The 27792-nt window shown below is 38.8% G+C and overlaps 3 protein-coding genes across 3 annotated transcripts; all 3 read left to right on the plus strand.

The window, feature by feature from the left end:
* Positions 1-4899: 4899 nt before the first annotated feature.
* On the plus strand, positions 4900-6322 carry LOC124897900 (LRR receptor-like serine/threonine-protein kinase GSO2). Its single transcript, XM_047411498.1, has 2 exons — positions 4900-5113; positions 5625-6322. The coding sequence occupies exons 1-2, from the start codon at positions 4900-4902 to the stop codon at positions 6320-6322; spliced, it is 912 nt and encodes a 303-aa protein (XP_047267454.1).
* A 180-nt stretch (positions 6323-6502) lies between these two features.
* LOC124897901 (receptor kinase-like protein Xa21) lies at positions 6503-7776 on the plus strand. Its single transcript, XM_047411499.1, has 3 exons — positions 6503-6683; positions 7010-7594; positions 7700-7776. The coding sequence occupies exons 1-3, from the start codon at positions 6503-6505 to the stop codon at positions 7774-7776; spliced, it is 843 nt and encodes a 280-aa protein (XP_047267455.1).
* A 243-nt stretch (positions 7777-8019) lies between these two features.
* On the plus strand, positions 8020-9481 carry LOC107869214 (probable LRR receptor-like serine/threonine-protein kinase At3g47570). Its single transcript, XM_047411500.1, has 2 exons — positions 8020-9055; positions 9144-9481. Exons 1-2 carry the CDS (start codon positions 8020-8022, stop codon positions 9479-9481), a joined length of 1374 nt encoding a protein of 457 aa, XP_047267456.1.
* Positions 9482-27792: the final 18311 nt, after the last annotated feature.

The raw sequence follows: 27792 nt of genomic DNA on the forward strand, positions 1-27792 counted from the left end.
CGTTTATATGGGTGGGGCCATTTGGTTGGTCAAACAATCGAAAAGGCATGAACGATATATTTTTAGGTCAAATCAGTGTTCTATAACCCATGATTTCGGGGGTGGGCCTGGGGTTTGGGGGTGCCATAGGCGGAAAATTGACCCGGGTGTGTCAGGGAGGCCAAAGAGCGTCCTATTATTGCCCATTTGTGTAGGCGGGGTTATTTGGTTAGTCAAACGGTCGAAATGGTGCAAACGGGGTATTTTGGGTCCAAATCGATATGCCATAGCCCACGGTTCAAAGGCTGGACCCGGGGTCTGGGGGTTCTTGGGAAAAAAATTAACTCGGGTGTGCTAGGGAGGCTGAGGAATGTCCCAGTATTACCCGTTTATTTGGATGTGGGCATTTGGTTGGTCAAATAGGCAAAACGACGCGAATGAGACATTTTGAGACAAAATTGGTGTGCTATAGCCCATGGTTCTGGAGGTAGGCCCAGGGTTCGGGGGTTCTATATGTAAAAAATTGACTCGGGCCTGCCAGGGAGGCTGGGGAGCATCTTTATGTTTCCCGTTTGTATGGGCAGGGCTATTTGGTTGGTCAAATGGGTAAAACGGGGCAAACATGACATTTTAGGGCCAAATAAGTGCTAGATCCCATGCTTTTAGGGGTGGGCCTGGGTTTCGGGGGTACCATAGGCCGAAAATCATCCTGGGCGTGCCAAGGAGGCTGGGGAGCATCCCAGTGTTTCCCGTTTTTATGGGTGGGGCCATTTGGTTGGTCAAATGGGCAAAATGGCACAAACGGTTTATTTTGGGGCCAAATCGGTATGCTATAGCCTACGGTTCGAGGGGTAGGCCTGAGTTTTAGGGGTGCTGTGGGTCGAATATCGACCTGGGCATGCCAGGGAGGCTAGGAAGCATCCAGTATTACCCTTTTATGTTGTCGGGTCCATTTGGTTTGTCAAATAGGCGAAACAACGCGAATAGAGAATTTTGAGGCCAAATCGGCACGCTATAGCCCACGATTTTGGGGGTGGGCCTAGGGTATGGAGGTGTCGTGGGCCAAAAATCAACTCGGACATGTCAGGCAGGCTCGAGAGTATCCCTGTATTACCTATTTGTGTGGTCTGGGCCATTTGTTTGGTCAAATAGGCAAAATAGCACATTCGGGGCTAAATCCGTATGCTATAACAAAGGGTTTTAGGATGGGCCCGGGGTTCGGGGGTGCTGTGTGCCAAAAATTGAACCGAGCTTGCCAGGGAGGCTGGGGACTATCCTATTATTTCCCGTTTATATGGCTGGGTCCATTTGGTTGGTCAAACAATCGAAAAGGCATGAACGATATATTTTTAGGTTAAATCAGTGTTCTATAGCCCACGATTTCGGGGGTGGGCCTGGGGTTTGGGGGTGCCATGGGCGGAAAATTGACCTGGGTATGTTAGAGAGGCTGAAGAGCGTTCTATTATTGCCCATTTGTGTAGGCGGGGTTATTTGGTTAGTCAAACAGTCGAAATGGTGCAAACGAGGTATTTTGGGGCCAAATCGATATGCCATAGCCCACGGTTCAAAGGCTGGGCCCGGGGTCCGGGTGTGCTTGGGAAAAAAATTAACCCGGGTGTGCTAGGGAGGCTAAGGAATGTCCCAGTATTACCCGTTTATGTGGATGTGGGCATTTGGTTGGTCAAATAGGCAAAACGACGCGAATGAGACATTTTGAGGGCAAATTGGAGTGCTATAGCCCATGGTTCTGGAGGTAGGCCCAGGGTTCGGGTGTTCTATAGGTAAAAAATTGACTCGGGCATGCCAGGGAGGCTGGGGAGCATCTTTATGTTTCCTGTTTGTATGGGCAGGGCTATTTGGTTGGTCAAATGGGTAAAACGGGGCAAACATGACATTTTAGGTCCAAATAAGTGTGCTAGATCCCATGCTTTTAGGGGTGGGCTTGGGGTTCGGGGGTACCATAGGCCGAAAATCAGCCTGGGCGTGCCAAGGAGGCTGGGGAGCATCCCAGTGTTTCCCCTTTTTGTGGGTGAGGCCATTTGGTTAGTCAAATTGGCGAAATGGCACAAACAGTTTATTTTGGGGCCAAATCGGTATGCTATAGCTTACGGTTCGACGGGTAGGCCTGAGTTTTAGGGGTGCTGTGGGTCGAATATCGACCTGGGCGTGCCAGGGAGGCTAGGAGCATCCAGTATTACCCTTTTGTGTTGTCAGGTCCATTTGGTTAGTCAAACAGGCGAAACAACACGAACAGAGAATTTTGAGGCCAAATCGGTGCGCTATAGCCCACGGTTCTGGGGGTGGGCCTAGGGTATGGAGGTGTCGTGGGCCAAAAATCAACTCGAACGTGTCAGGCAGGCTGGAGAGTGTCCCAGTATTACCTATTTGTGTGGTCTTGGCTATTTATTTGGTCAAATAGGCAAAATGGCACATTCGGGGCTAAATAAGTATGCTATAACCATGGGTTTTAGGGTGGGCCCGTGGTTCGGGGGTGCCGTGGGCCAAAAATTGAACCGAGCTTGCCAGGGAGGCTGGGGACCATCCTATTATTTCCCGTTTATATGGGTGGGTCCATTTGGTTGGTCAAACAATCGAAAAGGCATGAACAATATATTTTAAGGTCAAATCAGTGTTCTATAGCCCACGATTTCGGGGGTGGGCCTGGGGTTTGGGTGTGAGGGAGGATGAAAAGCGTCTTATTATTGCCCATTTGTGCAGGTGGGATCATTTGGTTAGTCAAACGGTCGAAATGGTGCAAACGAGCTATTTTGGGGCTAAATCGATATGCCAAAGCCCACGGTTCAAAGGCTGGGCCCAGGGTCTGGGGGTTCTTGGGAAAAAAATTAACTCGGGTGTGCTAGGGAGGCTGAGGAATGTCCCAGTATTACCCGTTTATTTGGATGTGGGCATTTTGTTGGTCAAATAGGCAAAACGACGTGAATGAGACATTTTGAGGCCAAATTGGTGTGCTATAGCCCACGGTTCTAGAGGTAGGCCCAAGGTTCGGGGGTTCTATAGGTAAAAAATTGACTCGGGCATGCCAGGGAGGCTGGAGAGCATCCCAGTGTTGCTCGTTTATGTGGGAGAGGCCATTTAATTGGTCAAAAAGGGAAACGGTGTTAACAGGATATTTTGAGGCCAAATTGGTGTGCTATAGCCCACGGTTCCGGGGGTGAGCCTGGGGTCCGGGTGTGATGTGGACAAAAAATTGACTCGGTCATGCCAGGGACGCTGGGGAGCATTCCAGTGGTGCCCGTTTATGTTGGCGAGGTCATTTAATTCGTCATACAGGCAAAACGGCATAAACAGGGTTTTTTTGGGCCAAATTGGTGTGCTAGTGCCCACAGTTTTGGGGGTGTACCCGGAGTACGGGGCTTTCTTTGGTCAAAAATTGACCTGCGCGTTCCAGGGAGGCTAGGGAGTATCCCATTATTTCCCGTGTGTGTGGACGGGGCAATTTGGTTTGTCAATCGAGAGAAATGGTTCGAATGAGGCATTTTTGGGCCTAATCGGTGTGCTAAATCCCAATGTTCTGGGGTGAGCCCGAGATCCGGGGGTGCCGTTGGTCAAAAATTGACCCGAGCGTGCCAGAGAGGATGGAGAGCATCCTAGTGTTGCCTGTTTGTGTGGGAGGGGACATTTGGTAGGTCAAATGGGCGAAACGGCGCGAACGGGGCATTTTGAGGCCAAATCGATGTACTATAGGCCACGATTTCGAGGGTAGACCTGAGGTTTGGGGAGCCATGGGCCAAAAATCGACTCGGGCATGCCAGGGAGGCTGGGAGCATCCTAGTGTTGCCCGTTTGTGTGGGCGGGGCCATTTGGTTGGTCAAACGGGCGAAATGGCGCGAATGAGGCATTTTGAGGCCAAATCCTCTAAAGTTGAGAAATATGTTGTTAATTATTTTCTCATCTAATATTATGGCATGTAGTTGATAAAATTATTTTTTAACTCTAAAATTATGACATGTTGTTGATCAAATTATTTTTTTGTTGCCACTTGGGCTTTTTCGTTTGGTATAACATAATTATATGCTAAGCTATTCTATCTATTGAGTTTGTCTTTATATTTTTAATTGTTTGACAAATCGATTGATTCTCTTAAAATTTTTAATTATAATATTCAGTTTCTGATAAATTACATACAGTTTAATTAATTTAATTGATAAATACCAAAATTAAATATCCTATAATCTTCATCTATTAAAGTATTTATATTTTAACACTTTTATTAACACAACTATTATAATAACATTATTTGTATAAATTTTTAAAATTCTTACTCAATTACACAATTAAAAAGATTTTATTTTAAAACTATCTTTAGCATGTTGATTTATCTACAAAAAATTAAAATAATTTTTTAAAAATAATATCATACATGTATTACTATTTTATGTGTTTTGAAGAATTTATCTTGTTTATCACTCTTTTTCAAAATATGAGTAATATATTGTATATTCAGTTACATTAAAATTAAGAACTAATTAAAGTTGCCACATCATTTTTCCGATGGGATTATTAAAAAATCCGGTCATAGTGACATTTGTGATGGTCGGAGCAAAGTTAAATGACTTTTGTGTAATGATTAAAAAGTGACTTTTGCATAATAGATACAAAGTTAAGTGACCATGAATTTCCTCAAATAAGAAGTTATACCGCACGTTTGTATCTGAAGTTATATACGTTGTAATTGTTACATTAACCAGCTTAACATGTCATTATCTCAACGAAAACAACTTGTGGCTCCCGTCACCAGCAAGTGACGTCTTTGAATCTTTCCAACATGGCTCTTACGGGCGTAATACCCCGTGAACTTGGGATTTAACCATTTCAATGGTATATTTTTATCTTATGAATACTAGCACTATTGCATCTTATTACTTCAGAATTTTATTTTATTACACATTTATTGCAGGGATGATTCCACAAGAAATTGGAAATCTTGTTAATTTGGCAGAGTTAGCCATGGAGATAAACCAGATTACCGGCCTTGTCCCGATCTCCATATTAAATATCTCATCACTGCAACTTTTTTCACTGTCGATGAACAACTTTAGTGGATTCTTACCACAGGAAATTAGCAACTTAACCAAGATGCAGAATCTACAGATTGGTGACAATAAGCTTATCGGTACATATATATTCTAATGGCGTCTCATTCTATGAATTTATGTATGTAATGAGTAATAAACTGTAACAATTATAAATAAATCTTCAAGCGTATGACAACAAACACCATATAAGGAGCGTCTCTTAATGTTTAAAATTAATCTGTTTAAGAAATGACCAGTAAATTTGAACTCCCATTGGTAGTTAGCTAACTTCTAATGATGTATCAGTTTAAATATTTGAGTCCATATAAAAATACAAATCTGCACAATCAGAAATTCATAGAAAATTATACTAAGAACTTTAATGGAGGAAAAAAAAAATATAATATGTATATTCTTCTTAAGACTTTGATCAATAACAATAGGAAAATTATTACATTATTTTCTGATTTCTTGTCGATACCTTCTCCTAGAACCAATTAAAATTCAAGTCTTCTTATCAGGTCAAACTAAAGCATGAATCAGATAGATAAGCATTGAGCTAAATAGTTCATGTCACTTGTATTCATTGTTTTCTTCATGTGTTTCCAGCTGAAATACCCAAAGAGATAAGCAATCTTGTTGAGTTGGAGGTACTTGATCTTTCGGGCAATAGTTTTAGTGGTTCACTTGATATGGAGATCTTCAACATATCAGGGGTGAGAGTGATTTCTATTTCAAACAATAATCTATCGGGAAGCCTCCCACCAAACATGTGTTCTCTCTTACCCAACATTGAAAAGTTTTATATGAACGACTTAACCAATCTTGTTGGGACTATTCCTCATTCTATCTCCAATTGTTCAGAACTTGCTATTCTAGAGCTTTCTAACTACCAACTCAGTGGCTTGATTCCCAATTCTCTTGGACATTTGGCTCATCTACAGTTCCTAAACTTGGAGAGAAACAATTTAACAAGTGATTCAACGTTAAGCTTTCTGACTTCCTTAACCAGTTGCAGAAATTTAACATTTCTATCTGTATATTTGAATCCTCTAAACGGCATGCTTCCTGCCTCCACGGGGAACCTTTCCACCTCTCTTAGAACATTTGTTGCCGACATTGGCAGAATCAAAGGGCAAATTCCTAATGAGGTTGGGAATTTAAGCAGCTTATTAGACCTTAGCCTTTCTGGAAACAACTTGGTCGGATCGATTCCAACATCAATTGGCAATTTGAGAGACCTTCAGCGGTTCAACTTGAGTAGCAACAAATTTACAGGATATATTGGAGATCATATATGTAAATAGCAGCATCTGGGTGATATTTACTTGGATCAAAATCAACTTTCAGGATCTCTTCCTAATTGTTTAGGGAATATTACTTCCCTTAGGGAGATACATCTCGGTTCCAACAAATTGAGTTCCAATATACCACCAAGCTTAGGGAACCTTGAAGATCTAGTGGTTCTTGACATATCGTCAAACAACATGGTAGGTTCTTTACCTCCAGAAATTGTAAATCTAAAGGCTGCGACACTTATAGATCTGTCAATGAATCAATTCTCAAATGGAATTCCTACAGTAATTGGAGGCTTGAAAAATCTGGCAAACCTTTCTTTTGAGACACAACAAGTTACTAGGAGCTATACCTGGCTCAATGAGCAACATGGTAGGTTTGAAATTCCTAGACCTTTCTCACAATAATATATCTGGAATCATTCCTAGGTTTTTGGAGAAACTTCAAAACTTGAAGTATTTCAATGTTTCTGTCAACAAATTGTATGGTGAAATACCCTCTAGGGGTCCTTCCAAGAATCTCTCGAGTCAGTTTTTCATCCACAATGAAGCATTGTGTGGTTCTTCAAGATTTCGGGTCCCACCATGCCCAACTTCATCAAAGCACAAATCAAATAGGGAAAAATTGCTTGTTCTTTTTCTTTTGCTCGCAATTGCAGTTGTATTTGTTACTATGGTCTTTGTGCTCCTATGGATAAGGTATAGAAGAGGTAAAAGTGCGCCTCAGCAAGCTGAGTCATTGTCTCGTAACACGAGAAAGAATTTCATACTCTGAACTGCTCCAAGCAACGGATGACCTTAGTGAGAGTAATCTGATTGGTTTTGGAAGTTTTGGTTCTGTTTACAAAGGTGTTCTCAGAAGTGGAACTGCCATTGCAGTTAAAGTGTTCAACCCGCAACTGGATACGGAATGTGAAGTTTTGCGTAGCCTTCGCCATAGGAATCTCGTAAAAGTCATTACTAGTTTTTCGAATCTTGATTTTAAGGCTTTAGTTCTTGATTATATGCCTAATGGGAGTCTTGAGTTGTATTTGTATTCGCACAACTACTTCCTCGACATCAAGCAGAGACTAGGCATAATGATAGATGTGGCATGTGCTTTGGAATATCTTCACCATGGGTGCTCGTTGCCTGTGATTCACTGTGACATGAAGCCTAGTAACGTCTTGCTGGATGAATATATGGTTGCCCACCTCAGCGACTTTGGCATTTCAAAACTGCTTGGTGAAGATCAGGGTGATTTGTACACTAAAACCTTAGCAATATTCGGGTATATTGCACCAGGTACGTCTCTTTGTTTTGCTAATTTATTGAACATTGATTATTCCTTTCTTTTTTTTTCCAACCTAGAAAGCATATTGCATCTTTAAATGAATTGTCTGACTGTAGAGTATGGACTGGAAGGACTAGTGTCAACAAAGTGTGACGTCTATAGTTATGGGGTCATGTTGCTGGAATCTGGGTGATATTTACTTGGATCAAATCAACTTTCATGATCTCTTCCTAATTGTTTAGGGAATATTACTTTCCTTAGGGAGATACATCTCGGTTCTAACAAATTCAGTTCCAATATACCACCAAGCTTAGGGAACCTTCAAGATCTAGTGGTTCTTGACTTATCCTCAAACAACGTGGTAGGTTCTTTACCTCCAGCTATGGAAATCTAATGGCTGCGACACTTATAGATCTGTCAATGAATCAATTCTCAAATGGAATTCCTACAGAAATTGGAGGCTTGCAAAATCTGGCAAACCTTTCTTTTGAGACACAACAAGTTACAAGGAGATATACCTGACTCAATGAGCAACATGGTAGGTTTGGAATTCCTAGACCTTTCTCACAATAATATATCTGGAATCATTCCTAAGTGTTTGGAGAAACTTCAAAACTTGAAGTATTTCAATGTTTCTGTCAACAAATTGTATGGTGAAATACCCTCTGGGGGTCCTTCCAAGAATCTATCGAGTCAGTTTTTCATCCACAATGAAGCACTGTGTGGTTCTTCAAGATTTCGGGTCCCGCCATGCCCCACTTCATCAAAGCACAAATCAAATAGGGAAAAATTTCTTGTTCTTTTTCTTTTGCTCGCAATTGCAGTTGTATTTGTTACTATGGACTTTGTGCTCCTATGGATAAGGTATAGAAGAGGTAAAAGTGCGCCTCAACAAGCTGAGTCATTGTCTAACATAACACGAGAAAGAATTTCATACTATGAACTGCTCCAAGAAACGGATGACCTTAGTGAGAGTAATTTGATTGGTTTTGGAAATTTTGGCTCTGTTTACAAAGGTATTCTCAGAAGTGGAACTGCCATTGCAGTTAAAGTGTTCAAACTGCAAATGGATGCGGCATTCAAGAGTTTTGATACGGAATGTGATGTTTTGTGCAGCCTTCGTCATAGGAATCTCGTTAAAGTCATTACTAGTTGTTCCAATCTTGATTTCAAGGCTTTAGTGCTCGAGTATATGCCTAATGGAAGCCTTGAGAAGTATTTCTATTCACACAACTACTTCCTTGACACCAATCAGAGACTAAGCATAATGATAGATGTGGCATGTGCTTTGGAATATCTTCACCATGGGTGCTCGTTGCCTGTGATTAACTGTGACGTGAAGCCTAGTAACGTCTTGCTGGATGAAGATATGGTTGCCCACCTCAGCGACTTTGACATCTCAAAACTGCTTGGTGAAGATCAGGGTGATTTGTACACTAAAACCATAGCAACGTTAGGCTATATTGCACCAGGTACGTCTCTTAGTTTTGCTGATTACTCCTTTCTTTTTTCCCCACCTAGAAAGCATATTGCATCTTTAAATGAATTGTTTGACTGTAGAGTATGGACTGGATGGACTAGTGTCAACAAAGTGTGACGTATACAGCTACGGAATCATGTTGCTGGAAACGTTTACTAAGAGAAAGCCTTATGAGTTTGAGGGTGACCTTAGCTTGAAGCATTGGGTGAGTTATTCACTCCCAGAGGCAGTAATGGACGTCGTAGATGTCAACTTGGTGACACCAATTGGCAATCGCTTACAGAAGGAGCTAGATGTTGTGGCATCAATCCTGAAAGTGGCATTAGATTGTTGTGCTGAATCTCCGGCGAGAAGGACTAACATGAAAGATGTTGTAGCAATGCTGCAGAAGATCAAGATTCAACTTCTTGCATGTTGAGCATGTTTTTGGAATATGTTGTTCCAAGTTACTTGTTCGTTTCAAATTTTTCTAAATTGTTGTATTCATGTAAAAATTGTTGTTTGGTTTGTTTGTTTTAGCACTTGATTTGCGCATGATTCTAAGTTCTAACAGTTACTTATATTAGCTCCAGGTATGCCTCCTGTTTATGAAGCATAAAACTGTTAATGGAATAAAATGAACGATGCTTCTTATGATTGTAGACTGAGTACATATAAATACAATACAACAAAGACATAAACTAAGAAAAGGATAATACTTATCTATATACAAGAGTCCTAAAGAGAAGGAACTACTAAATTTGAATAAAAAATAGGAGCTGATTTTATCCTTTACTACGCCCCCGCAAGTTAGTGGTGTCAACAGCACCCAACTTGGAAAATTGCTGTACTAAAGAGGCTTTGGGAAGTAGTTTTGTGAGTATGTCAGCCACTTGATCAGCTGAGTGAACGTGATGTACTTCAATATCTTTGTTCTGGACCTGTTCACGAACAAAGTGGAAATTAATGGCTACATTCTTCATCCTACTATAGAAAACTGGATTGGAACAAATGTAAGTGGTGCTTATGTTGTCACAAAAAACCTGCGGAACCCCCTTAAGTGAAAGACGAAATTCGCGAATAAGATTTGTTATCCAGTTGGTTTCTGCAACAGCAGCAGCCACACCTCTGTACTCAGCTTCTGTAGGGGATCGAGAGACTGAGCGTTGTTTCTTTGAGGACCAAGAAATTGGTGTGCTGCCCATGAAAATAACATATCCAGATGTAGAGGTGCGATCTTCCGGATCACCAGGCCAATCCGAATCAGAAAAAATAACCAGACGAGAATCTGGAGCTTTTGTGATCCATATACCATATTGGCAGGTGTGATGAAGACAACAAAGTAATCGCTTGACTGCTTTCCGGTGACAGTGACGTGGATTGTGCATAAATTGAGAAAGCTTGCTAACTGTGAAGGCAATATTAGGACGTGTAAAGGATAAGTAGTGAAACTTTCCAATTACCCATTGATAAAGAGTACCATCAGTTGTAGGATTATTAACCGAAGCTGTCAAAGTGGTAGTTGAAGTCATAGGTGTAGGTGGTCCTTTACATCCTATCATGCCAACATCATCTAAAAGGTCCATAATATACTTGTTCTGAGACAAAAAAAGACCATCAGTAGAAGAGATAACCTCAATGCCCAAAAAGCAATGGAGCTGTCCAAGGTCTTTCAAAGAGAAGCGATTGGAAAGACGATCTATTATATGACGAACTTCCCGAATATGATTTCCAGTGATGATTATATCATTCACATAGATAAGAACATACACAGTGAACCCAAATTTATGCAAAATAAATAAAGAAGAGTCAGATTGAGACTTGGCAATGTCACGACCCGAACAAGGGCCTGGCCGTGACGAGCATTTCGAACCATGGAGGCCCGAAACACCCCTATCTGTCTGGTAATCATGCACCTAATTTATATGATCAAAGTAATGCGGAAGAAACACAATAATTTGGAAACATGGTCATAAATATGAAAAGCAACAATAACGGGGAAATAAAGTTCCCCCAAGATCAATCAACCTCTAAACAACTGTCTGCGAAAATCTCTAACAAATGACTGAGTTAAGTAACTATATATAAACTGGGACAAGGCCCCCTAGTAGACCCCAAAACTAAATATAAGATAAAAGGACTGCAGGACATAAGACCTTCCGAAACATAGAAGGCTCACAACTTGTCTCTGCAACTCTGTCTGAATGATCTACTGATTCTCTTGACCCCTAGACTGGGCCTCTGAACCTGAGAGGTTGGAGAGGGGAGGGGGTCAGCACAAAAGTACTGGCACGCAGAGATATCAAAACAAAACATAATATTTTTACAAAATATAGTTGAGAGCCATTATAAAGCAATTTCATATCAAATCATTTGAAAACACATGGGCATAATGTAATAGTTTCTCAATAACAATGAAATGCAACTGAGCTAGGTGGAATACCCTACATAATTTACACCAACTTTCAAACCTCGGTTGCCGCCGAGATTACAGTATAAGTGAGGGAGAGACACACAAGCCCACGAAGCATGGTGTCTCGACCCAATGATAGTGCCCAAGATCACTTAGCCCGGGCTCCTACCTATAGTCCCAATTTGGGAATGACATAAAGTCAAGTACACAAGACCACTTATCCTGGTACCAAATTCTCGTGTCGGCAAACACGGTTTCCAGCGATGAGCCCTTACACTCAAATGCCTTCTTCGAGCATCCACCTATCTCATGTAAAATCAATGCATTCAAACTTTATTTAATTCAATCACGTATCATATTCTGTAGGGTATCGCCATACCCGACTTGCAAGTCATCAATATCACATCCACATATGTATAAACATGTAAAAACCAAGGTGCTTCATCATTTACAAGTGGTGAACAATAATTATTTCAAATTCATGCTCTCTTTTGTTGGTCAGAATATGATATGGGGTATCAAGAAATTATCATGGGAATTTGAAAGCAATTTATCATTCATATTTATCAAACTTTCATGGAAAATCTCAAATCACATATGCATGGTTTCAACCATTGAAGTATATAGGCAAACAATTCCCATGATATAAAGAAAAATGACTTAGAAATCATATTGAAAGCAAGTTATTAGCATTTGATTGAAAACCCCATTTAAAAGCATTCATGTTCATAAAAACTACACCCATGAGATTTTAGGATAACCCCACGTACCTCTATTTCCGAAAATACTAGATGTTTCTTGAAGCTCGCGGATTTGTGATTCCGAATATGTAATTATCTTCTAAAACCTACGGTCGAATCTTGAACTATTTGAGTTTTTATTTTGAAACCCTAAGGAGTGTTCTTGAGCAATTTTGATGAATGAAGGTTTATTTTGGTGTTTCAGGGATTAAATCCCGTGTTGGTGGTATATATAGGGGTGAAGGATGACCAAAATACCCCTAAGGAACAATTAAGGTCAAATCTGTCCCTCAGTTAATAGTTTGATAGTCTGGAGTAAATCGTTTATAACTTTTTACTCATATAATAAAATTGGATGAAATCAACTGAATTTGAAAGAGGACTCAAAGAAATTTTGTTTGATATATTATAGATCACACAGTTCATTATATACAAGGAGTTATGATTGTTTGAATATGACCCTGAAATGCTGAAAACTGGGCAATAGGCTATGCGTTTTGCTACTGTTTTGAAATCCAAACGCAGCCTTATGCATTCCGAAAAATTCCAAAACTTATCCAAGATTCACTATGAGATTTCATTATTGTAACACAACTTTAAAATCTAAAAACAGATGTCAGTAAGGTTGAAAAGTTGTATCCCGAAGATTGCCAGCTAAAATGACTGAGTGTCATTTTACACTTAGAAAATTTGAAGTCATTAAGTCTAAGAGCTCAATATTAAAGACTAATCTATGCACGCCTTTTACGGGGCATTACAGGCAAACCCAACAGTTAACAAATAATTTTTGAGCTCAGTGTACCATGCTCGGGGAGCTTGTTTCAAACCATAGATCACTTTGTTCAGCTTGCAGACATGGGTGGAGAGGCTTCGCTCTTCAAAGCCTGGTGGCTGCCTCATATACACTTCTTCCTGAATACATCCTTGCAGGAAGGCATTATTTACATCAATATGATGGACAGGCCAATGGTACTGCATCGCAATAGTAAGCACCAACCAAACAGTTACTGGTTTGACTAACGGGCTAAGGTCGAATCTTAGTCTAATCCTGGACGCTGGGTAAATCCCTTTGCAACAAGCCGAGATTTGTACCTGTCAATGGAACCATCAGATTTATATTTTATATGAAACAACCACTTGTAGTCAACCACATTCATCGAAGGAGCAGCTAGAACCAAATCCCATGTATGATTCCTAACAAGGGCATCAAATTCAGCTTTCATGGCTTCTCTCTAGTGAGGGTGAGGAAATTCTTGTTTATATGTACGAGGAATAAATGGCAAGGAAATTTGGACACTAACACTAAACTACTTGGGTTTGAGGTTATTTGTTTTGGAGAGTGTGACCATGGGATGAGTTGAAGTGGTCACCAGATGTGAAGGAGTGGATGGATTAAATCAAGTGTGCTCTGGGAAGGGTTTTCCTTGGGTGATTGAGAAGGCGGGCTGGGGGACTGGACAGTAGAAGGAAGTGGCATCAATGAGGTATTTGGTTGCGGATGATTTTTGATAGGTGATTAATGGTTTGGATGATGGTTATGGTTGAGTATTATCAAGTGGGGGTGGAATTGCAGGTGGCAACAAAGGAGAATATAAAGTTTGAGAATTACCTGATGCAGCGGATATGCCTTCTGATGTGGCATACGTTGAGCTGGGTAGTGGAGACTACACGGGCAGAGCATCTGGGAGTGAATGACAAGAATCTAAACTTGACGGTATATGATTCAAAGGTTGAACATCTGAACAAATTTCCCAGCTGTTTGAGTTTTAAATTGGAAAACATATTCTGAAAAGGATAGGTATCTTCCAAAAATAGAACATCCCTTGAAAAATATAATTTATTCTTGACAGGATCAAAACATTGGTGGCAAAAATGTTTATTAGAAAATCCTAAACACACACAGGATTAGATCTTGGATCTAATTTATTTTTGCCATATGGTTTGAGCCATGGGTAGCATAAACAACCAAAAACTCTAAGGGATTCATACTTTGGAGACTCTTGAAATAGAATTTCATATGGACATTTATTTTGTAAATTTGGAGTTGTTAGACGATTTATAAGGTAGACTGCTTGGTGACAGGCAAAACTCCAAAAAACAAGGGGAAAGAAGGCTTGGTGCTGCAAGGTTTTGGCCGTCTCAATAACATGTCTGTGACGGCGTTCAACTGGTGCGACTCTTTGGGGTGTGTAGGGAGGGGTCACTAAGTGTTCAATACCATGACTTTTGAGATATGTGGATACACCTTGAAACTCACCACCACCGTCGGTATAGAGAGACAAAATTTAGGTTTGAAACCGTCGCTCAAGTAAGGGATGTAAAGCTTGAAAGACATCAAGAACTTCCTTTTTCGATTTTATAGTGAACAACCACATGTATTTCGAGTACTGGTCAACAAATAAGACATAATATCGTTTGTTGTCGATTGACAAAATAGGAGAGGGCCCCATAAATTGCTATAAATAATTTTTAATGGTTGTTTACTTTGCAGTGAATTTTCAAAAAAAGGTAACCTATGCATTTTATTAGAATAACACGAATTACAAACAAAATTGGTTCTAGAATGTGAAACTGGAAGAGAAAACTGATGCAAAATCCTATTTAAAATATGATGACTGGGATGACCTAAACGTCAATGCCACAGAGGAATGACAACATTGCATTGTGGTGAATGATGCCCACTGCCCAACGGCCACTCATATAGACCATCTCTATTCTGCCCGCAAAACAGAGGTGCCCCCGTACTCAGACTCTTCAGAAGATAAGAAAAAGGAAAAAATTCAATGGAGGTGTGGTTATCGTAACAAATTTAGAAACATAAATAAGGTTATTTTTTATAGCATGAGAGCATAAGGTATTGAGAAGCTTAAATTGCTTATTTGATGCACTTATGTTGGTGTTACCGATATGAGATATTGGAATACTACTACCATCTCCCATTGCTATCTCTTCTGGACCATGGTAGTTTTGCACATCAGTGAAGTTTTAAGCATCTGAGGCCATATGATGAGTGGCTCTAGTATCAACAATCCAAGGAGCCTCTTGAGTTGAAAGCCGAGCAGCATAGTTTGCTTGAGCTTGTAGGTAATTGTGTGATTGGGATTTGCAGACTTTGGTAGAATGACCAGGATGGTCACACAACTAGCCCTTCAGAGCATTGTCATATCTTTGTTGTTGGTTATTTTTTCCACTATGCCATGGCTTGTTGGTGTTGGGGAAATTTGCATTGGGATGCCTGTTGAAGTTGTTGTTTTCTTGACGAGGAGGCATGTTAAAGTTGATTACTTGGCGAGGATGTGTGTTTGTTTTCTATGCAATAGAAGTAGTAATTGGTGATAATAATGGCTTCTTTGCTTCTTCATGTTTTATAAAAAGTTTATGATCAAGTAACTTTTCATAAAGTTCTGGATAAGAGATGATAGAGTCTCTTGCATGGATCACAGCAGATATTTCATGAAATTCTGGGCCAAGTCTAGTGAGGATTTTGACAATCAGTTCCTCATCAGACACAAGAGCTCCAACAGTGGCAAGTTCAACACAAAGAGATCGAACTTGGTGGAGATAATCAGCGATGGGAAGCACTTCTTTTGAGAGACGAGCTAGACGATCATGCAAACTAAAGATTCCCGTGTTCGAGTTGTTGGCATATGCAGTGTGCAAAGCAACCCAAGCAGCCTTGGCGGTGGATGCAACGACAACTGTAGCAGCAAGTATAGGATCAACTGAGGCCAAGATGTAATTTTTAATAAGCTGATCTTGGCGATACCATGAAACAAATTCTGATTTTTCAACTTCCTGATTATTTTGAGCCACTGTGAGAGTAGGGGCAGGGCGAGAACTGTCGAGATGGCCATAAATGTTGTGACCACGCATAAGCATGGACACTTGTTCTTTCCAAAGGGAAAAAATGTGGCTGCCAATTAGTTTGATTGGTAACTGGGTGATAGAATTAAACTGGACAATTGTGGTGTTAGCATCTAAATTGGTTGCAGTTATGTTTGTGGCCATTTTGATGGGAAGAATGGGAGGGATCAAAAAAAAAAATACTCGTGAGAGTTAATTGGCTCTAGATACCATATGAAGTATAAAACTGTTAATGGAATAAAATGAACGATGCTTCTTATTGATTGTAGACTGAGTATATATAAATACAATACAAAAAATATATAAACTAAGAAAAGGATAATACTTATCTATATACAAGAGTCCAAAAGAGAAGGAACTACTAAATTTGAAATTTAAAAAATAGGAGCTTATTTTATCCTTTATTACTGTTAATCTTCCACCTTCTGTTTGAGTAATGTCTCACAGACCATTTTATTGGCGCATACATCGTATCTTGGAAGATATCTCATATTGATCTTCCTTATCTCAGTAGATCTTCCATATCTTAGTATATCATAGTGATTTAGTTTCAATTTAGGAGATGATCACAATTTTTTATTAGTTGATTCTTTCCTTATTTAGTTTATATTCTCTTGTATATATACACATACATGTAAATGAAATCAATAGAATCTTTCATACTTTACTCATCTTTATATGGTATCAGAAGCCTCAGTATACTCTAACGAGTAAGATTTCTTTTTCTATCCCACCCACAAGATTTCTTTTTCTATCCCACCCCCTTGACAAATGGCAGACACTCCTCGAGTTGTTAATGCTGATAACAACGTCATCCCGATGGTTGTTCAATTTAACCCTGCATCCCAATTGGCCATTAAATTACTTAGAAGCCACAATTTTGCGATGTGGAAGGCATAATTTTCCATGCTTATGCATGGTCATTATCTCTATGGTCATCTTGATGGGTATACACCTTCCCCATCTTACACTATCACAACAGGCACAGTACCTAGTGCCAATCCTATGTTTAATCTATGGTTTCGACAAGACCAACTTATTCAAAATGCACTTATGGCATTTGTTGATCAAACAATTGCCACAACTGTTGTAGTAGCTACCTCAGCAAAGACAACCTGGGATGCACTACACATCGCCTATGCGAACAAGTCCCAAACCAAAATTTTTAGTCTGCATGATCGACTTATGCGTCTGAACAAAGATTCCCAGACATTCACTGAATATTTGCAAACTATTCGATCTATTTCTAATGAACTCTCTACTACTGGTGCTTCGGTCTCCAACTCTGAACTTATTGTCGAGATCCTCAGTGGTTTGGGCCTAGAGTTTTGTCAGATCTCTGCTGCAATCTGTGCTCGGGACTCAACTATTACTTAGGAAGAACTCTACGAAAATCTTCTGGATCATGATCTTTTCCTTCGACATGAAGAGTCAAAAAAAGGTCCCAATCAAATTACTGCTACTGCTGCTACCTCCAGCAAGCCTGGTATTTCGAACAATCGCACCAATCGCCACCCCAGTAATAACAATGGCAACAACAAACAGTGGCGATCCAACAATCACATTACTTTACCCAATCCACGAAGATATTCGACCACCAAAAACTTTTCTGGTGGTGTTCGCTGTTAGTTGTGAAATAAACTGGGTCATGTTTCAAGTGTTTGTCGATCGAAATCTCACAATCACTTTGAGGTGAAAGCCAATTATGTTTCAGGATTCGGGCATCAAAAAATCCTTGGATTCTCGACTCCGGCGTGTCTCATCACATCACTACCAAACCTCAAAATTCGCAACCATACAATGGGATGGAGCAGGTCTCCATGGGTGATGTTAACAAAATACCAATAACTCACACTGGTTCAACTAAATTAAATACATCAAATAAATCTTTCAAATGTAGCATTAAACGTAATTTACTCTATGTCTCTAAATTTTGTTAAGATAACCTAACCTCTATTGAATTCTTTCCCTTTCATTTTTTGTGAAGGACTTGAAAATGCGGACTTCGTTGGTGCACGGTAAGAATAAGGACGGTCTCTATGAGTGGCCAAATTTACCCTCCATGTCTTCTACTTATGTGCATTTGACCTCCACCGGCACATCGACTTCAACCTTACATAGTCGGTTGGGTCATACAAATGCAAGAGTGTTGCATTTTATTTTGAATAAATTCTCGCTACCTTGCTCGAGAGAAAAAATTTCAGTTTGTAATTCTTGTTCCTCGAATAAGGATCATCGCCATCCTCTTAAACATTTTACTTTGTCAAGTACCAAACCATTTCAAACAATATTTAGTGATTTATGGGGTCCTTCTCCAGTTCAATTGATTGACAAAAAATTATACTATTGTATTTTTGTGGATCAGTATACTTGATACACCTGGCTTTACAAATTAAAGAATAAAAGTGAGGTTACATACCTTTTCAAAAACTTTCAAGCATTAACTGAACGTCATTTTAATATGAAAGTTATTTCTATCTATACAAATGGTGGTGGCGAATATAAAAGTCTTGATCCATAAATAAGATCTCTGGGTATTGAACATCTTTTATCCCCTCCATACACCCCTCAAAGAGTCACTCTTGCTGAAAGACGTCATAGACATATTATTGAGACAGCTCGCACTTTACTTCATGAAGCTTCACTTCCATTGACTCTTTGGTCTTTTGCTTGTCAACCTCCAGTTTATCTGATAAATCGCTTGCCAAGCTCACTTTTACAAAATAAATCACCTTTTCAAATGTTGTTTGGTCATAATCCGGATTACTATTCCTTAAAAATTTTTGGGTGTCTTTGTTATCCCTAGCTCAAACCTTATTCAAAAAATAAATTAGAGCCACGATCAACACCATGTGTATATTTAGGATTTTCTTTAGTTCATCATTGTCACAAATGTTTTGATCTGAAATCTTCTAAAATATATTTATCTCCTGATGTGAATTTTTTTGAAAATAATTTTCCTTTTCAAAATATATTTTTAAATATTTCTTCAACTTACAAAGATCTTGCGTGGGAAAACTCAACTGACACTACCCCAACAACATCCCCTAGTATTTCTTCTCCCATAAGCAACAAATTACTCATCCCCATACTTATCCGAAGTTCAGATAGCAGAAATTCTCTCAAAGACACCGTCTCCTCTGCCTACACTCCAATAGAATCTGCAAGTTCAGGTAACACTTCTCCTCCTCCTCCTCCTACAAATGTTGTTGTTCCTACTGATACCCGTGACACCTACTCTTATCCCTCATTTACTCAATCATCATCTTTTCCAATTGCATACAGTCACAGAAATAAGACAATGTCATCTGCTAGCCAAAACGTCATTGCCTGTCCCTTTACCTCACTTCCACTACAACCTCCCCCTGACCCTGCTCAAGCCACAGAACCTCAGCAACCTTGTCTTCCTACTCCAAATTGTGTTGTGATACGTTCACTATACAACATTTACAAACCAAAAACCATCTTGACTTTATGGCTCAGTTATCCTCTTCCATTACCCCGACCAAATTCAAACAAACAAACAAACAAACAAAGAGAGTGTCAAAGAGCAATGAAAAATGAATTTGATGCATTATTGAATAATCAAACATGGTATTTGGTACCACATGACCCCACAAAAATCATTGTTTCTTGCAAATGTTTATACATGTTAAAAAGAAAAGCTGATGGGACAATCGATCGCTACAAGGCTCGACTTGTTGTAAAGGGGTTTACACGGCGTTCTGGAGTTGATTATCATGCCACGTTTGGTTCTCTCTAATGCTGTCCAACGGAATTGGCCCCTACGCCAACTTGATGTTAACCATGCGTTCTTGCAAGGTCGTTTAAAAGAAGAAGTGTACATGGTCCAACCTCCAGGTTTTTCCAGAAGAGCAATTTCCCTCCCATATATGGTGTCTAAAAAAAGCAATATATGGCCTCAAGTAAGCTCCTCGGGCATGGTACAATGAACTTAAGACATTTCTTTATCTGGGATTTGTCAAGTCAGAATCTAATGCCTCACTCTTTATTTACAAAGTGTCAAACAATATTTTTTATGCACTGGTACAGGGAATCACAACTCATAGGTAAATCGGGTTATTGGTCATCTTGCTGGGCATTTTTCCATTAAGGATCTTGGGAATCTAAACTTCTTTCTTGGAATGGAGGTGCTTCGAAATACCAAAGGAATCTCTTTATCACAGTCTAACTACATCAATGAAATCCTCTCTGACGAAAACATGACGGACTGTAATTCAGCAAAAACCTCAATGAGTGCCACTAAAGTGCCTCAACTACAAGATGGAGCAGAACAAACTGATGCCACTCGCTACAGGAGAGTTCTTGGAAAACTACAATCTTATTTTTAACTCGTCCAGACATTAAATTCTCTATGAATAAATTGTCTCAATTTATGCACTCTCCATCTGAAGTGCACTGGAAAGCACTCAAATGAGTACTCAGGTATCTCCAAGGAACACTTCAGTCCGCTCTTCACATTCAAAGAGGTAATGATTTCAATCTACCCATGTACTCCACTGTGGATTGGGCTGGAGATGTGAGTGATCGAGCTTTCACTACTGGTTACATACTGTTTTTTTGGAAAAAATCCTGTGAGCTGGTCTTCTAGGAAAAAAAGAACAATTGCTTGCTCATCAAATGAAGCAAAGTATCGTGCTGTTGCAAGTGCGCTGGATGAAACCAACTGGGTGACAAATCTGCTAAAAGAATTACTTTTTTCACTCCCTCAAAGACCAACCATTTACTGTGACAATGTTGGTGCAACTTATTTGTGTGTAAATCCAGTTTTTCATAGCCGCATGAAGAACATTGCTGTAAACCTTCACTTTTTTTGCAAACAATTTCAGCAGAATCAAGTTCACATTGTTCATATTCGTGCTGCAGAACAAATCATGAATACTCTAACTAAAGCTCTACCAAATCCAGCCTTTGATAAACACCTGTTCAAGCTAGGCTTTGCTACACATTGACTATCTTGAGGGGGCCGTATTGGCGCATACATCCTATCTTGAAAGATATCTCATGATTGATCTTTCCTATCTCAGCAGATCTTCCATAACTCAGTAAATCATATCATAGTTATTTAGTTTCTATTTTGGAGAAGATCACAATTCTTTATTAGTTGATTCTTTCCTTATTTAGTTTGTATTCTCTTATATATGTACACATACATGTAAATGAAATCAATAGAAGCTTTCATACTTTACTCATCTTTATACATTTTTGGTACAGGTGATGGTGTAAGTCAAGTTTAAAAATGCATTCTTTGCTCTTCGGGGCTCTTTGCCATATTATCAGTAGAACTCTAGGCTGACCTCTTTGGACACTTTATTGGAAGATCACCTACTACTACTTCAGTTTCTGGAGCAAACTGTTGAAATCTGCCTCATGAGCTGTTAAATGATGTTGGTTTGGTATGATTACATGGCTGCTGATGTGTCTTTTGTTTTCCAGAAGATAGATATTTTTTCTATTTTTTAGTTGTGAGTTTCCTAGTCTTTAGGCATATAGCTGTTGGTGGACTTAGTTCCTATTTATTAGGAAAGTTCAGTTTTTTTGTGTTACTGCATTTGTCGCTGCAGTTTGTTAGGATTTTCTGTATTTAAACAGCTTCTTTGCAGCAAAATAAGATCTCTCTTTTCCTCTTCATTTGTTGTATGTTTTTCCTCTGTAAACATCTACATTAACTCCTCGAAACAATGATGTTGATGAAGAAACTAGAAATGACATTGATGATTTGGAAGATCAGTCTCTTGCCGAAATTGTGATGGATCAGGAAGAGCTAAGTGACCATTATTAGGTAGTGAAGTACCGATCATTTCGATAGTTTTGTTTTTCATTTGCGGTCAAGTAATAAGTAATACTTTTATGATGCATTATTGGTCCATCTTTCACAACATAATTGGCATATGGCTGTTGCGAAAGATTGTGGATTAACTAGAACACAAAGCAAATAGACAAGAAAAATAACACAAAGGTTTTCACCAACCAGCAAGGAAAGGTCTCGTTTTGGTTTTGTAGAATGAATGTTAAAAGCAGGATGCTCAGAATCGTATGATTCAATACCTGAAAAAATGATCATATTATAGATTGGGATAGCCGAGAGTACCTATTTTAACATCAGATGATCCACCTCTTTGTTTACCTGTGAAAGGCAACTTAGAAAAGTTAGATACGAGGAGAACAACACATAAAGGAAAATGACACCTGTTCAGTTCTATGGGTTATCTTGGTTGCAATTGGTTGTCTTAATGGAGTAATTTTATTTCTGTAGATGACATAGAGGATGTTAAGTTTTAGAGAACTTAATTTTTTTAGTGTAACAAAATGTTCTTAATAGAGCGGAATGGAGACCTGCGATTCATTCCATACCAACTAGTTTGTGATCAAGGTAGAGTTAACTTTATGAATACAAAGCTATATAGCTGTCCAAGTAATGGTGTGAGAAACAATAGCAAAGCCGTATACCAATTAGTAGTAGTTCTGCAAATGAGTAATCAGAATCTACAGGAAACAAGTATGTGGAATATCTCCATCATGGGTGCCCGTCGGTTGTGATTCACTGTGATCTAAACCCCAGAATGTCTTGCTGGATGAGGATATGGTTGCCCACCTAAGCGACTTTGGCATTTCAAAACTACTTGGTGATGCTGAGAGGGATTTATACACTGAAACCTTAGCAACATTGGGTTATATTGCTCCGGGTACATCTCTTTGTTTTGCAAATTATTTGAACATTAATTATTCCTTTCTTTTTTTTCCCCACTTATAAAGCATATTGCATCTTTAAATGAATTATTTGACTATAGAGTATGGACTGGATGGACTAGTGTCAACAAAATGCGATGTCTACAGTTACGGGATCATGTTGCTGGAAACGTTGACTAGGAGAAAGCCTAATGAGTTTGAGGGAGATCTTAGCTTAAAGCAATGGGTGAGTTATTCACTTCCAGAGGCAGTAATGGACGTGGTAGATGCCAACTTGCTAACATCAACTGTCAATCGCTTACAGAAGGAGCTAGATGTTGTGGCATCAATCATGAAAGTGGCATTAGATTGTTGTGCTAAATCTCCGGCAAGAAGGACTAACATGAAAGATGTTGTAGTGATGCTGCAGAAGATCAAGAATCCACTTCTTGCATGCTAAGCATGTTCTTAGAATCTCTCATTGTTTCAAGTCACTTGTTTGTTGCAAATATTTGCTAAATTAGTGGAATAATGTAAACATTTCTTTCTTTGCTTTGTTTTAGCACTTGATTTCCTCATAATATTAACGTTACAAAATGGTGGAACTTGTAAATATAAATTGAATAACAAAAACCAAATTAATCCTCTTGAAAATCTCAAGCAGAATTTTTAAAATTGTTAAGAGGAATAAACATGAATACAAATAGAAATTAATACAGTAAATGTTTTACATGGGAAACACTGATGACATATAACATCAAGACAACAAACAGAAAGAGCAATGACAAAAAAAGGTAGCTTGGTACACGAAGCATCTTGCATTCACGCAAGATATAGACAAGTGTCACACCCAAGGATTGTAATACAGGCAACTTGCCTGACACAAACATCAGTGACTGATTTCATGACTTGAATATGCTGTGACCTATAGGTCCCTCAATGATCAATGAAGAATAAAGATAACTATGTTCCTAAATTTCACTTCTTTCAATACAGTACAAAGTCAACCTCCGTTCTTCAAAGATTTTCCGAATTAACCAGTTCTTTACACCACAACTCTTTTTGTTTTCACATTCTTACCTCTAAGTTTTGATTTCTTGATTTTCCACATGTTGTTGCTCATTGCCTTGCCATGTCCAAAACTTCCTGTATTCTGCAGTATCTACTGACTTAGTGGATCTAAGCCTGCCTTCACTCCTTTAGAGTCCAATCCACAGGTGTACAAGGAGATGAGTTACTGTCTAATGTTTCCTCTTATCAAAGACTGATAGGCAAACTCATGTCATGTATGCTACTATCACAAGACCTGATATTATATCTGTTGTCCAAATCCTCAGCCAGTTCATGCAACATCCTAAACACTCACATTGAGAGGCTGTTATTAGGGTAGTCAGATACCTGAAGGGTTCATTGGGTCAAGGCATTTAGTTGAAAGCTGACCCTTATGCCACTCTTACTTGTTGGTGTGACTCAGATTGGGATGCCTTCCCTAACACTAGACGTTAAGTTACTGGATATGCTATCTATTTTGGTGGATAACTAATCTCTTGGAAGTCCATGAAACAACACACTGTGTCAGAAGTACTACAAAAGATGAATATAGAAGCATGGCTTCAGCAGTTGCAGAGATAACCTGGTTGGTTGGATTATTTTAGGAACTCAATAATCCCATTACCTTGCCCATTTTAGTATTCAATGATAGCGATTCAGCTATACAATTGGCCAATAATCTTGTGATTCATGAAAGAACAAAACACATTTAAATAGATTGCCATTTCATCAGGGACAAGATCAAGAATGGCTTAATACAGGCTACATATGTTAACACTCATGATCAAGTTGATGAGCTTCTCACCAAGGGATTGAGTAAAGCTCAACATACACACTTGTTATGCAAGCTTGGTGTGCTTAACATAATGCACCCTGCAGCTTGAGGGGGAGTGTTTCAATCCACAATGCATCAATGCTTGTATATGCAAATGTACAGAGTTACTGTTACATTGATGAAGTAGTTAGTTAGGTGGTTAATTGGTGAGTCATAGTTAGTTGTAGAAGTTGTTAGACAAGTTGTTAGGTTGTTAGTCGGTTATGCTGAGCTGGCAATGAGCTGAATAGAAGCTCACTCAACTCAACAACCTGTCTATAAATAAGAGCAACAACAACAATGAAAAGACTAATGGATCAATAATGTTGAATTTCTCTTTCACATTTTCTCCATTGATCATGAATGATCTAGCTGTCACCTGTTGGAGACATAAATAAAGTGTGTTGTATACAACACATAAAGCTTTTATTTGAGTTGGTTGCTTTCAAGATATGGTGGTTGTTGAAGTCAAGATAGTGTATAAATGTCAAGATATGGCAGTATTTTTCAGATTGTGTGTTAGTCAATTATTGTAGGTAGAAACATGATCTTAGGGATATGCTCTTGACCTTTTATGTCTAGCTTTGTGTATATATTGTTGATGTAATCTATCATTTTAAGCTTGAAGTGAAATACACTTGCATCATTAACGTGGTATCAAAGCTCTCTTAATTGTAGCCACTTCTAGAATTTTTTTTTCTTTTCTCTTTTCCATCCATCTCACTCATTCATTCTAGTTTTACCGAACACTCCTATAATTTTCAGCAACCAGAAAATTTTCCAGCAAAAGCAGATCTACATCGGCTGCTTCTTCTTTTTCCTGCAAGTTTCTTGTTCAGTACAGATCTGAAAAAAAGTTTCTACCATATCTACCGTCATCAAGAGGAGCCTTGATCTTTTCCTTCCTCTGTTTTTATTTCTTTTAACCAATCTTTTGCTTGGTATTTCGTTTTGCTGTCAAAGTCATAATGGCAGAGAAGGGCGAATCTCTAGTAACCAATGTCACATACAATATTGAATCAAGTGATTCAAATCAATGTTTTCCTCCATTTCAAGTTCTCCTGTTATTACTACCATGAAATTAGAAGGTAGTAATAATTACACACCATGGTCTTCATCTGTTTAGATGCAGTTTCTGGGACAAGGATATGAGGACCATTTAGTTAAAAATAGTAGTGATATTGTTGCGAGTGAAATTACTAAGTGGACTCGAATTGATGCTCAATTATGCAATCTCATATGGAACTCTTTCAATCCTAAATTACTCAATCTATTTCAATATTGTAAAACTTGCTATAAAGTTTGGGCTAAAGCTAAGACTTTGCATACAATTGACATACAATGCATACACAAGGTTGTATCAGACTTGGTCCAACTTCAGCAGAATAATCAAGATATGGCGACTTATTTACGACAAATAGAAACCTTGAAAGATCAATTTGACTCTCTCATGCCACTTTCTGAAAGTGTCAGCACACAGGAGCAACAAAGAGATAATTCTTTATGGTTCTAGCGCTGAAAGGACTTCGATCTGATTTGAGTCCTATATGGGATCAAATATTTCCAAGTTCATTAATTCCTTCCTTAATCGATGTTTTAGCTCAATTATCGCATATTGGTTAAGAAACAAATGATACCAATAATGTCGAGACATCTGTATTAGCTTTGAAAAATGCAAATCCACAGAATCAAAATGTCTAGGAAAGGGGGAACATTAAAACCTCTAGACCCTTTTGCAACTATTGTGATAAGCTAGGACATACTCGACAAACTTGTTGGAAATTGCATGGTCGAACACCACGTACTAACAATTCTAGTATAGCTCACATGGTTCAGACCGTAAAGACATAGATGGTAAACTTTTCAATTCTATTAAATTGTCTGGAGTAGATTATAGTGCTTACTTCCAGTATAAAGTGGCTACATGAGTATCACCTTTATCTGGCACCCCAAAAACTGATTTCTTTGCTTGTCTTACCAGATCTTCACCCTCCTGCCATTGGATATTGGATTCTGGTGCATCTGTCCATACCTTTGGTAATCAGAATCTTTTCTCAAATCTTATTCATTCCACAACCCTCACCACAGTTACCCTTGCTAATGGATCCTGAACTGCAATAAAAGGAATAGGGGACATGAAAATTCTTCCCTATATTTCCTTAAACTCAGTTTTATTTGCTCCTGAATGTTCATTTAATTTGATTTCTGTTAGCAAATTAACCAAACACCTAAACTGTAGTTTCACTTTTTTGGCTGAATATGTTGTTGTATAGGACCGGAGAACGGGGAAGACGATTGGAACAGTATATGGGTCATAGGGACTATATCACATGTCAAAGTTACCACCACCAGTTGCATTCACTTCTGCTGCCTCAACTGATCTTCTCTACAACCGTTTTGGTCACCCGAGTCTAGCAAAACTTCAAAAATTAATTCCTAGTCTTTCCACTTTGTCTTCATTTGAATGCGAGTCTTGTCAAATCGGAAAATATAGTTGCACTTTATTTCCCAAAAGAGTCAATAAAAGGGCCACGTATATGTTTGACATTATTCATTCAGATGTATGGGGTCCTAGTCGTGTTGTTTCAAGTTTAGGATTTCAGTATTTCGTTACCTTTATTGATGATGTTTCTCATTGCACGTGGGTATTTTGAATGGAAAATTGTTCTAAAGTATTCTCTATTTTTCAAAAATTCTATGCTAAAATAAACAATTAATTTGGTGTTTCAATTAAGGTATTACGCAGTGACAATTCAAAGGAGTACTTATCTTCACCCTTTGCCAGTTTCATGTCGTCTAAGGGAATCACTTATCAAACTTCTTGCGCATATACTCCTCAACAAAATGGAGTTGCCGAATGTAAAAATAGACATCTCATTGAGATAGCTCGAACTTTACTCTTACACCATTATGTTCCTCTTCATTTTTAGGGGGATGCTGTCCTCACAGCTTGTTATTTGATAAATAGAATGCCTTCTAATGTGTTGCAACAACAAAGTTCTTACTTAGTTCTCTTTCCTGGTCAAAATCTTTATCATCTACCTTTGAGAATGTTTGGATGTACTTGCTTTGTCAATGATCAATGTAATAGAAATGACAAACTCCAACCGAAATTAATTAAGTGTCTTTCTAGGATACTCACATCACCAAAAAAGTTACAAGTGCTATGATCTAAAATC

The sequence above is a fragment of the Capsicum annuum genome, chromosome 4 (assembly GCF_002878395.1).
Source record: "Capsicum annuum cultivar UCD-10X-F1 chromosome 4, UCD10Xv1.1, whole genome shotgun sequence".
NCBI lineage: Eukaryota > Viridiplantae > Streptophyta > Magnoliopsida > Solanales > Solanaceae > Capsicum > Capsicum annuum.

What these genes read in the sequence shown, in the direction of transcription:
- LOC124897901 (XM_047411499.1), top strand. Translation starts at nt 6,503, where the DNA reads ATGGTAGGTTCTTTACCTCCAGAAATTGTAAATCTAAAGGCTGCGACA. An exon ending in CTGGCTCAATGAGCAACATG is followed by an intron (nt 6,684 to 7,009) that starts GTAGGTTTGAAA and finishes CCTATGGATAAG; the next exon opens with GTATAGAAGAGGTAAAAGTG. An exon ending in ATTCGGGTATATTGCACCAG is followed by an intron (nt 7,595 to 7,699) that starts GTACGTCTCTTT and finishes GTCTGACTGTAG; the next exon opens with AGTATGGACTGGAAGGACTA.
- LOC107869214 (XM_047411500.1), top strand. Translation starts at nt 8,020, where the DNA reads ATGGAATTCCTACAGAAATTGGAGGCTTGCAAAATCTGGCAAACCTTT. An exon ending in GTTAGGCTATATTGCACCAG is followed by an intron (nt 9,056 to 9,143) that starts GTACGTCTCTTA and finishes GTTTGACTGTAG; the next exon opens with AGTATGGACTGGATGGACTA.
- LOC124897900 (XM_047411498.1), top strand. Translation starts at nt 4,900, where the DNA reads ATGATTCCACAAGAAATTGGAAATCTTGTTAATTTGGCAGAGTTAGCC. An exon ending in TGGTGACAATAAGCTTATCG is followed by an intron (nt 5,114 to 5,624) that starts GTACATATATAT and finishes ATGTGTTTCCAG; the next exon opens with CTGAAATACCCAAAGAGATA.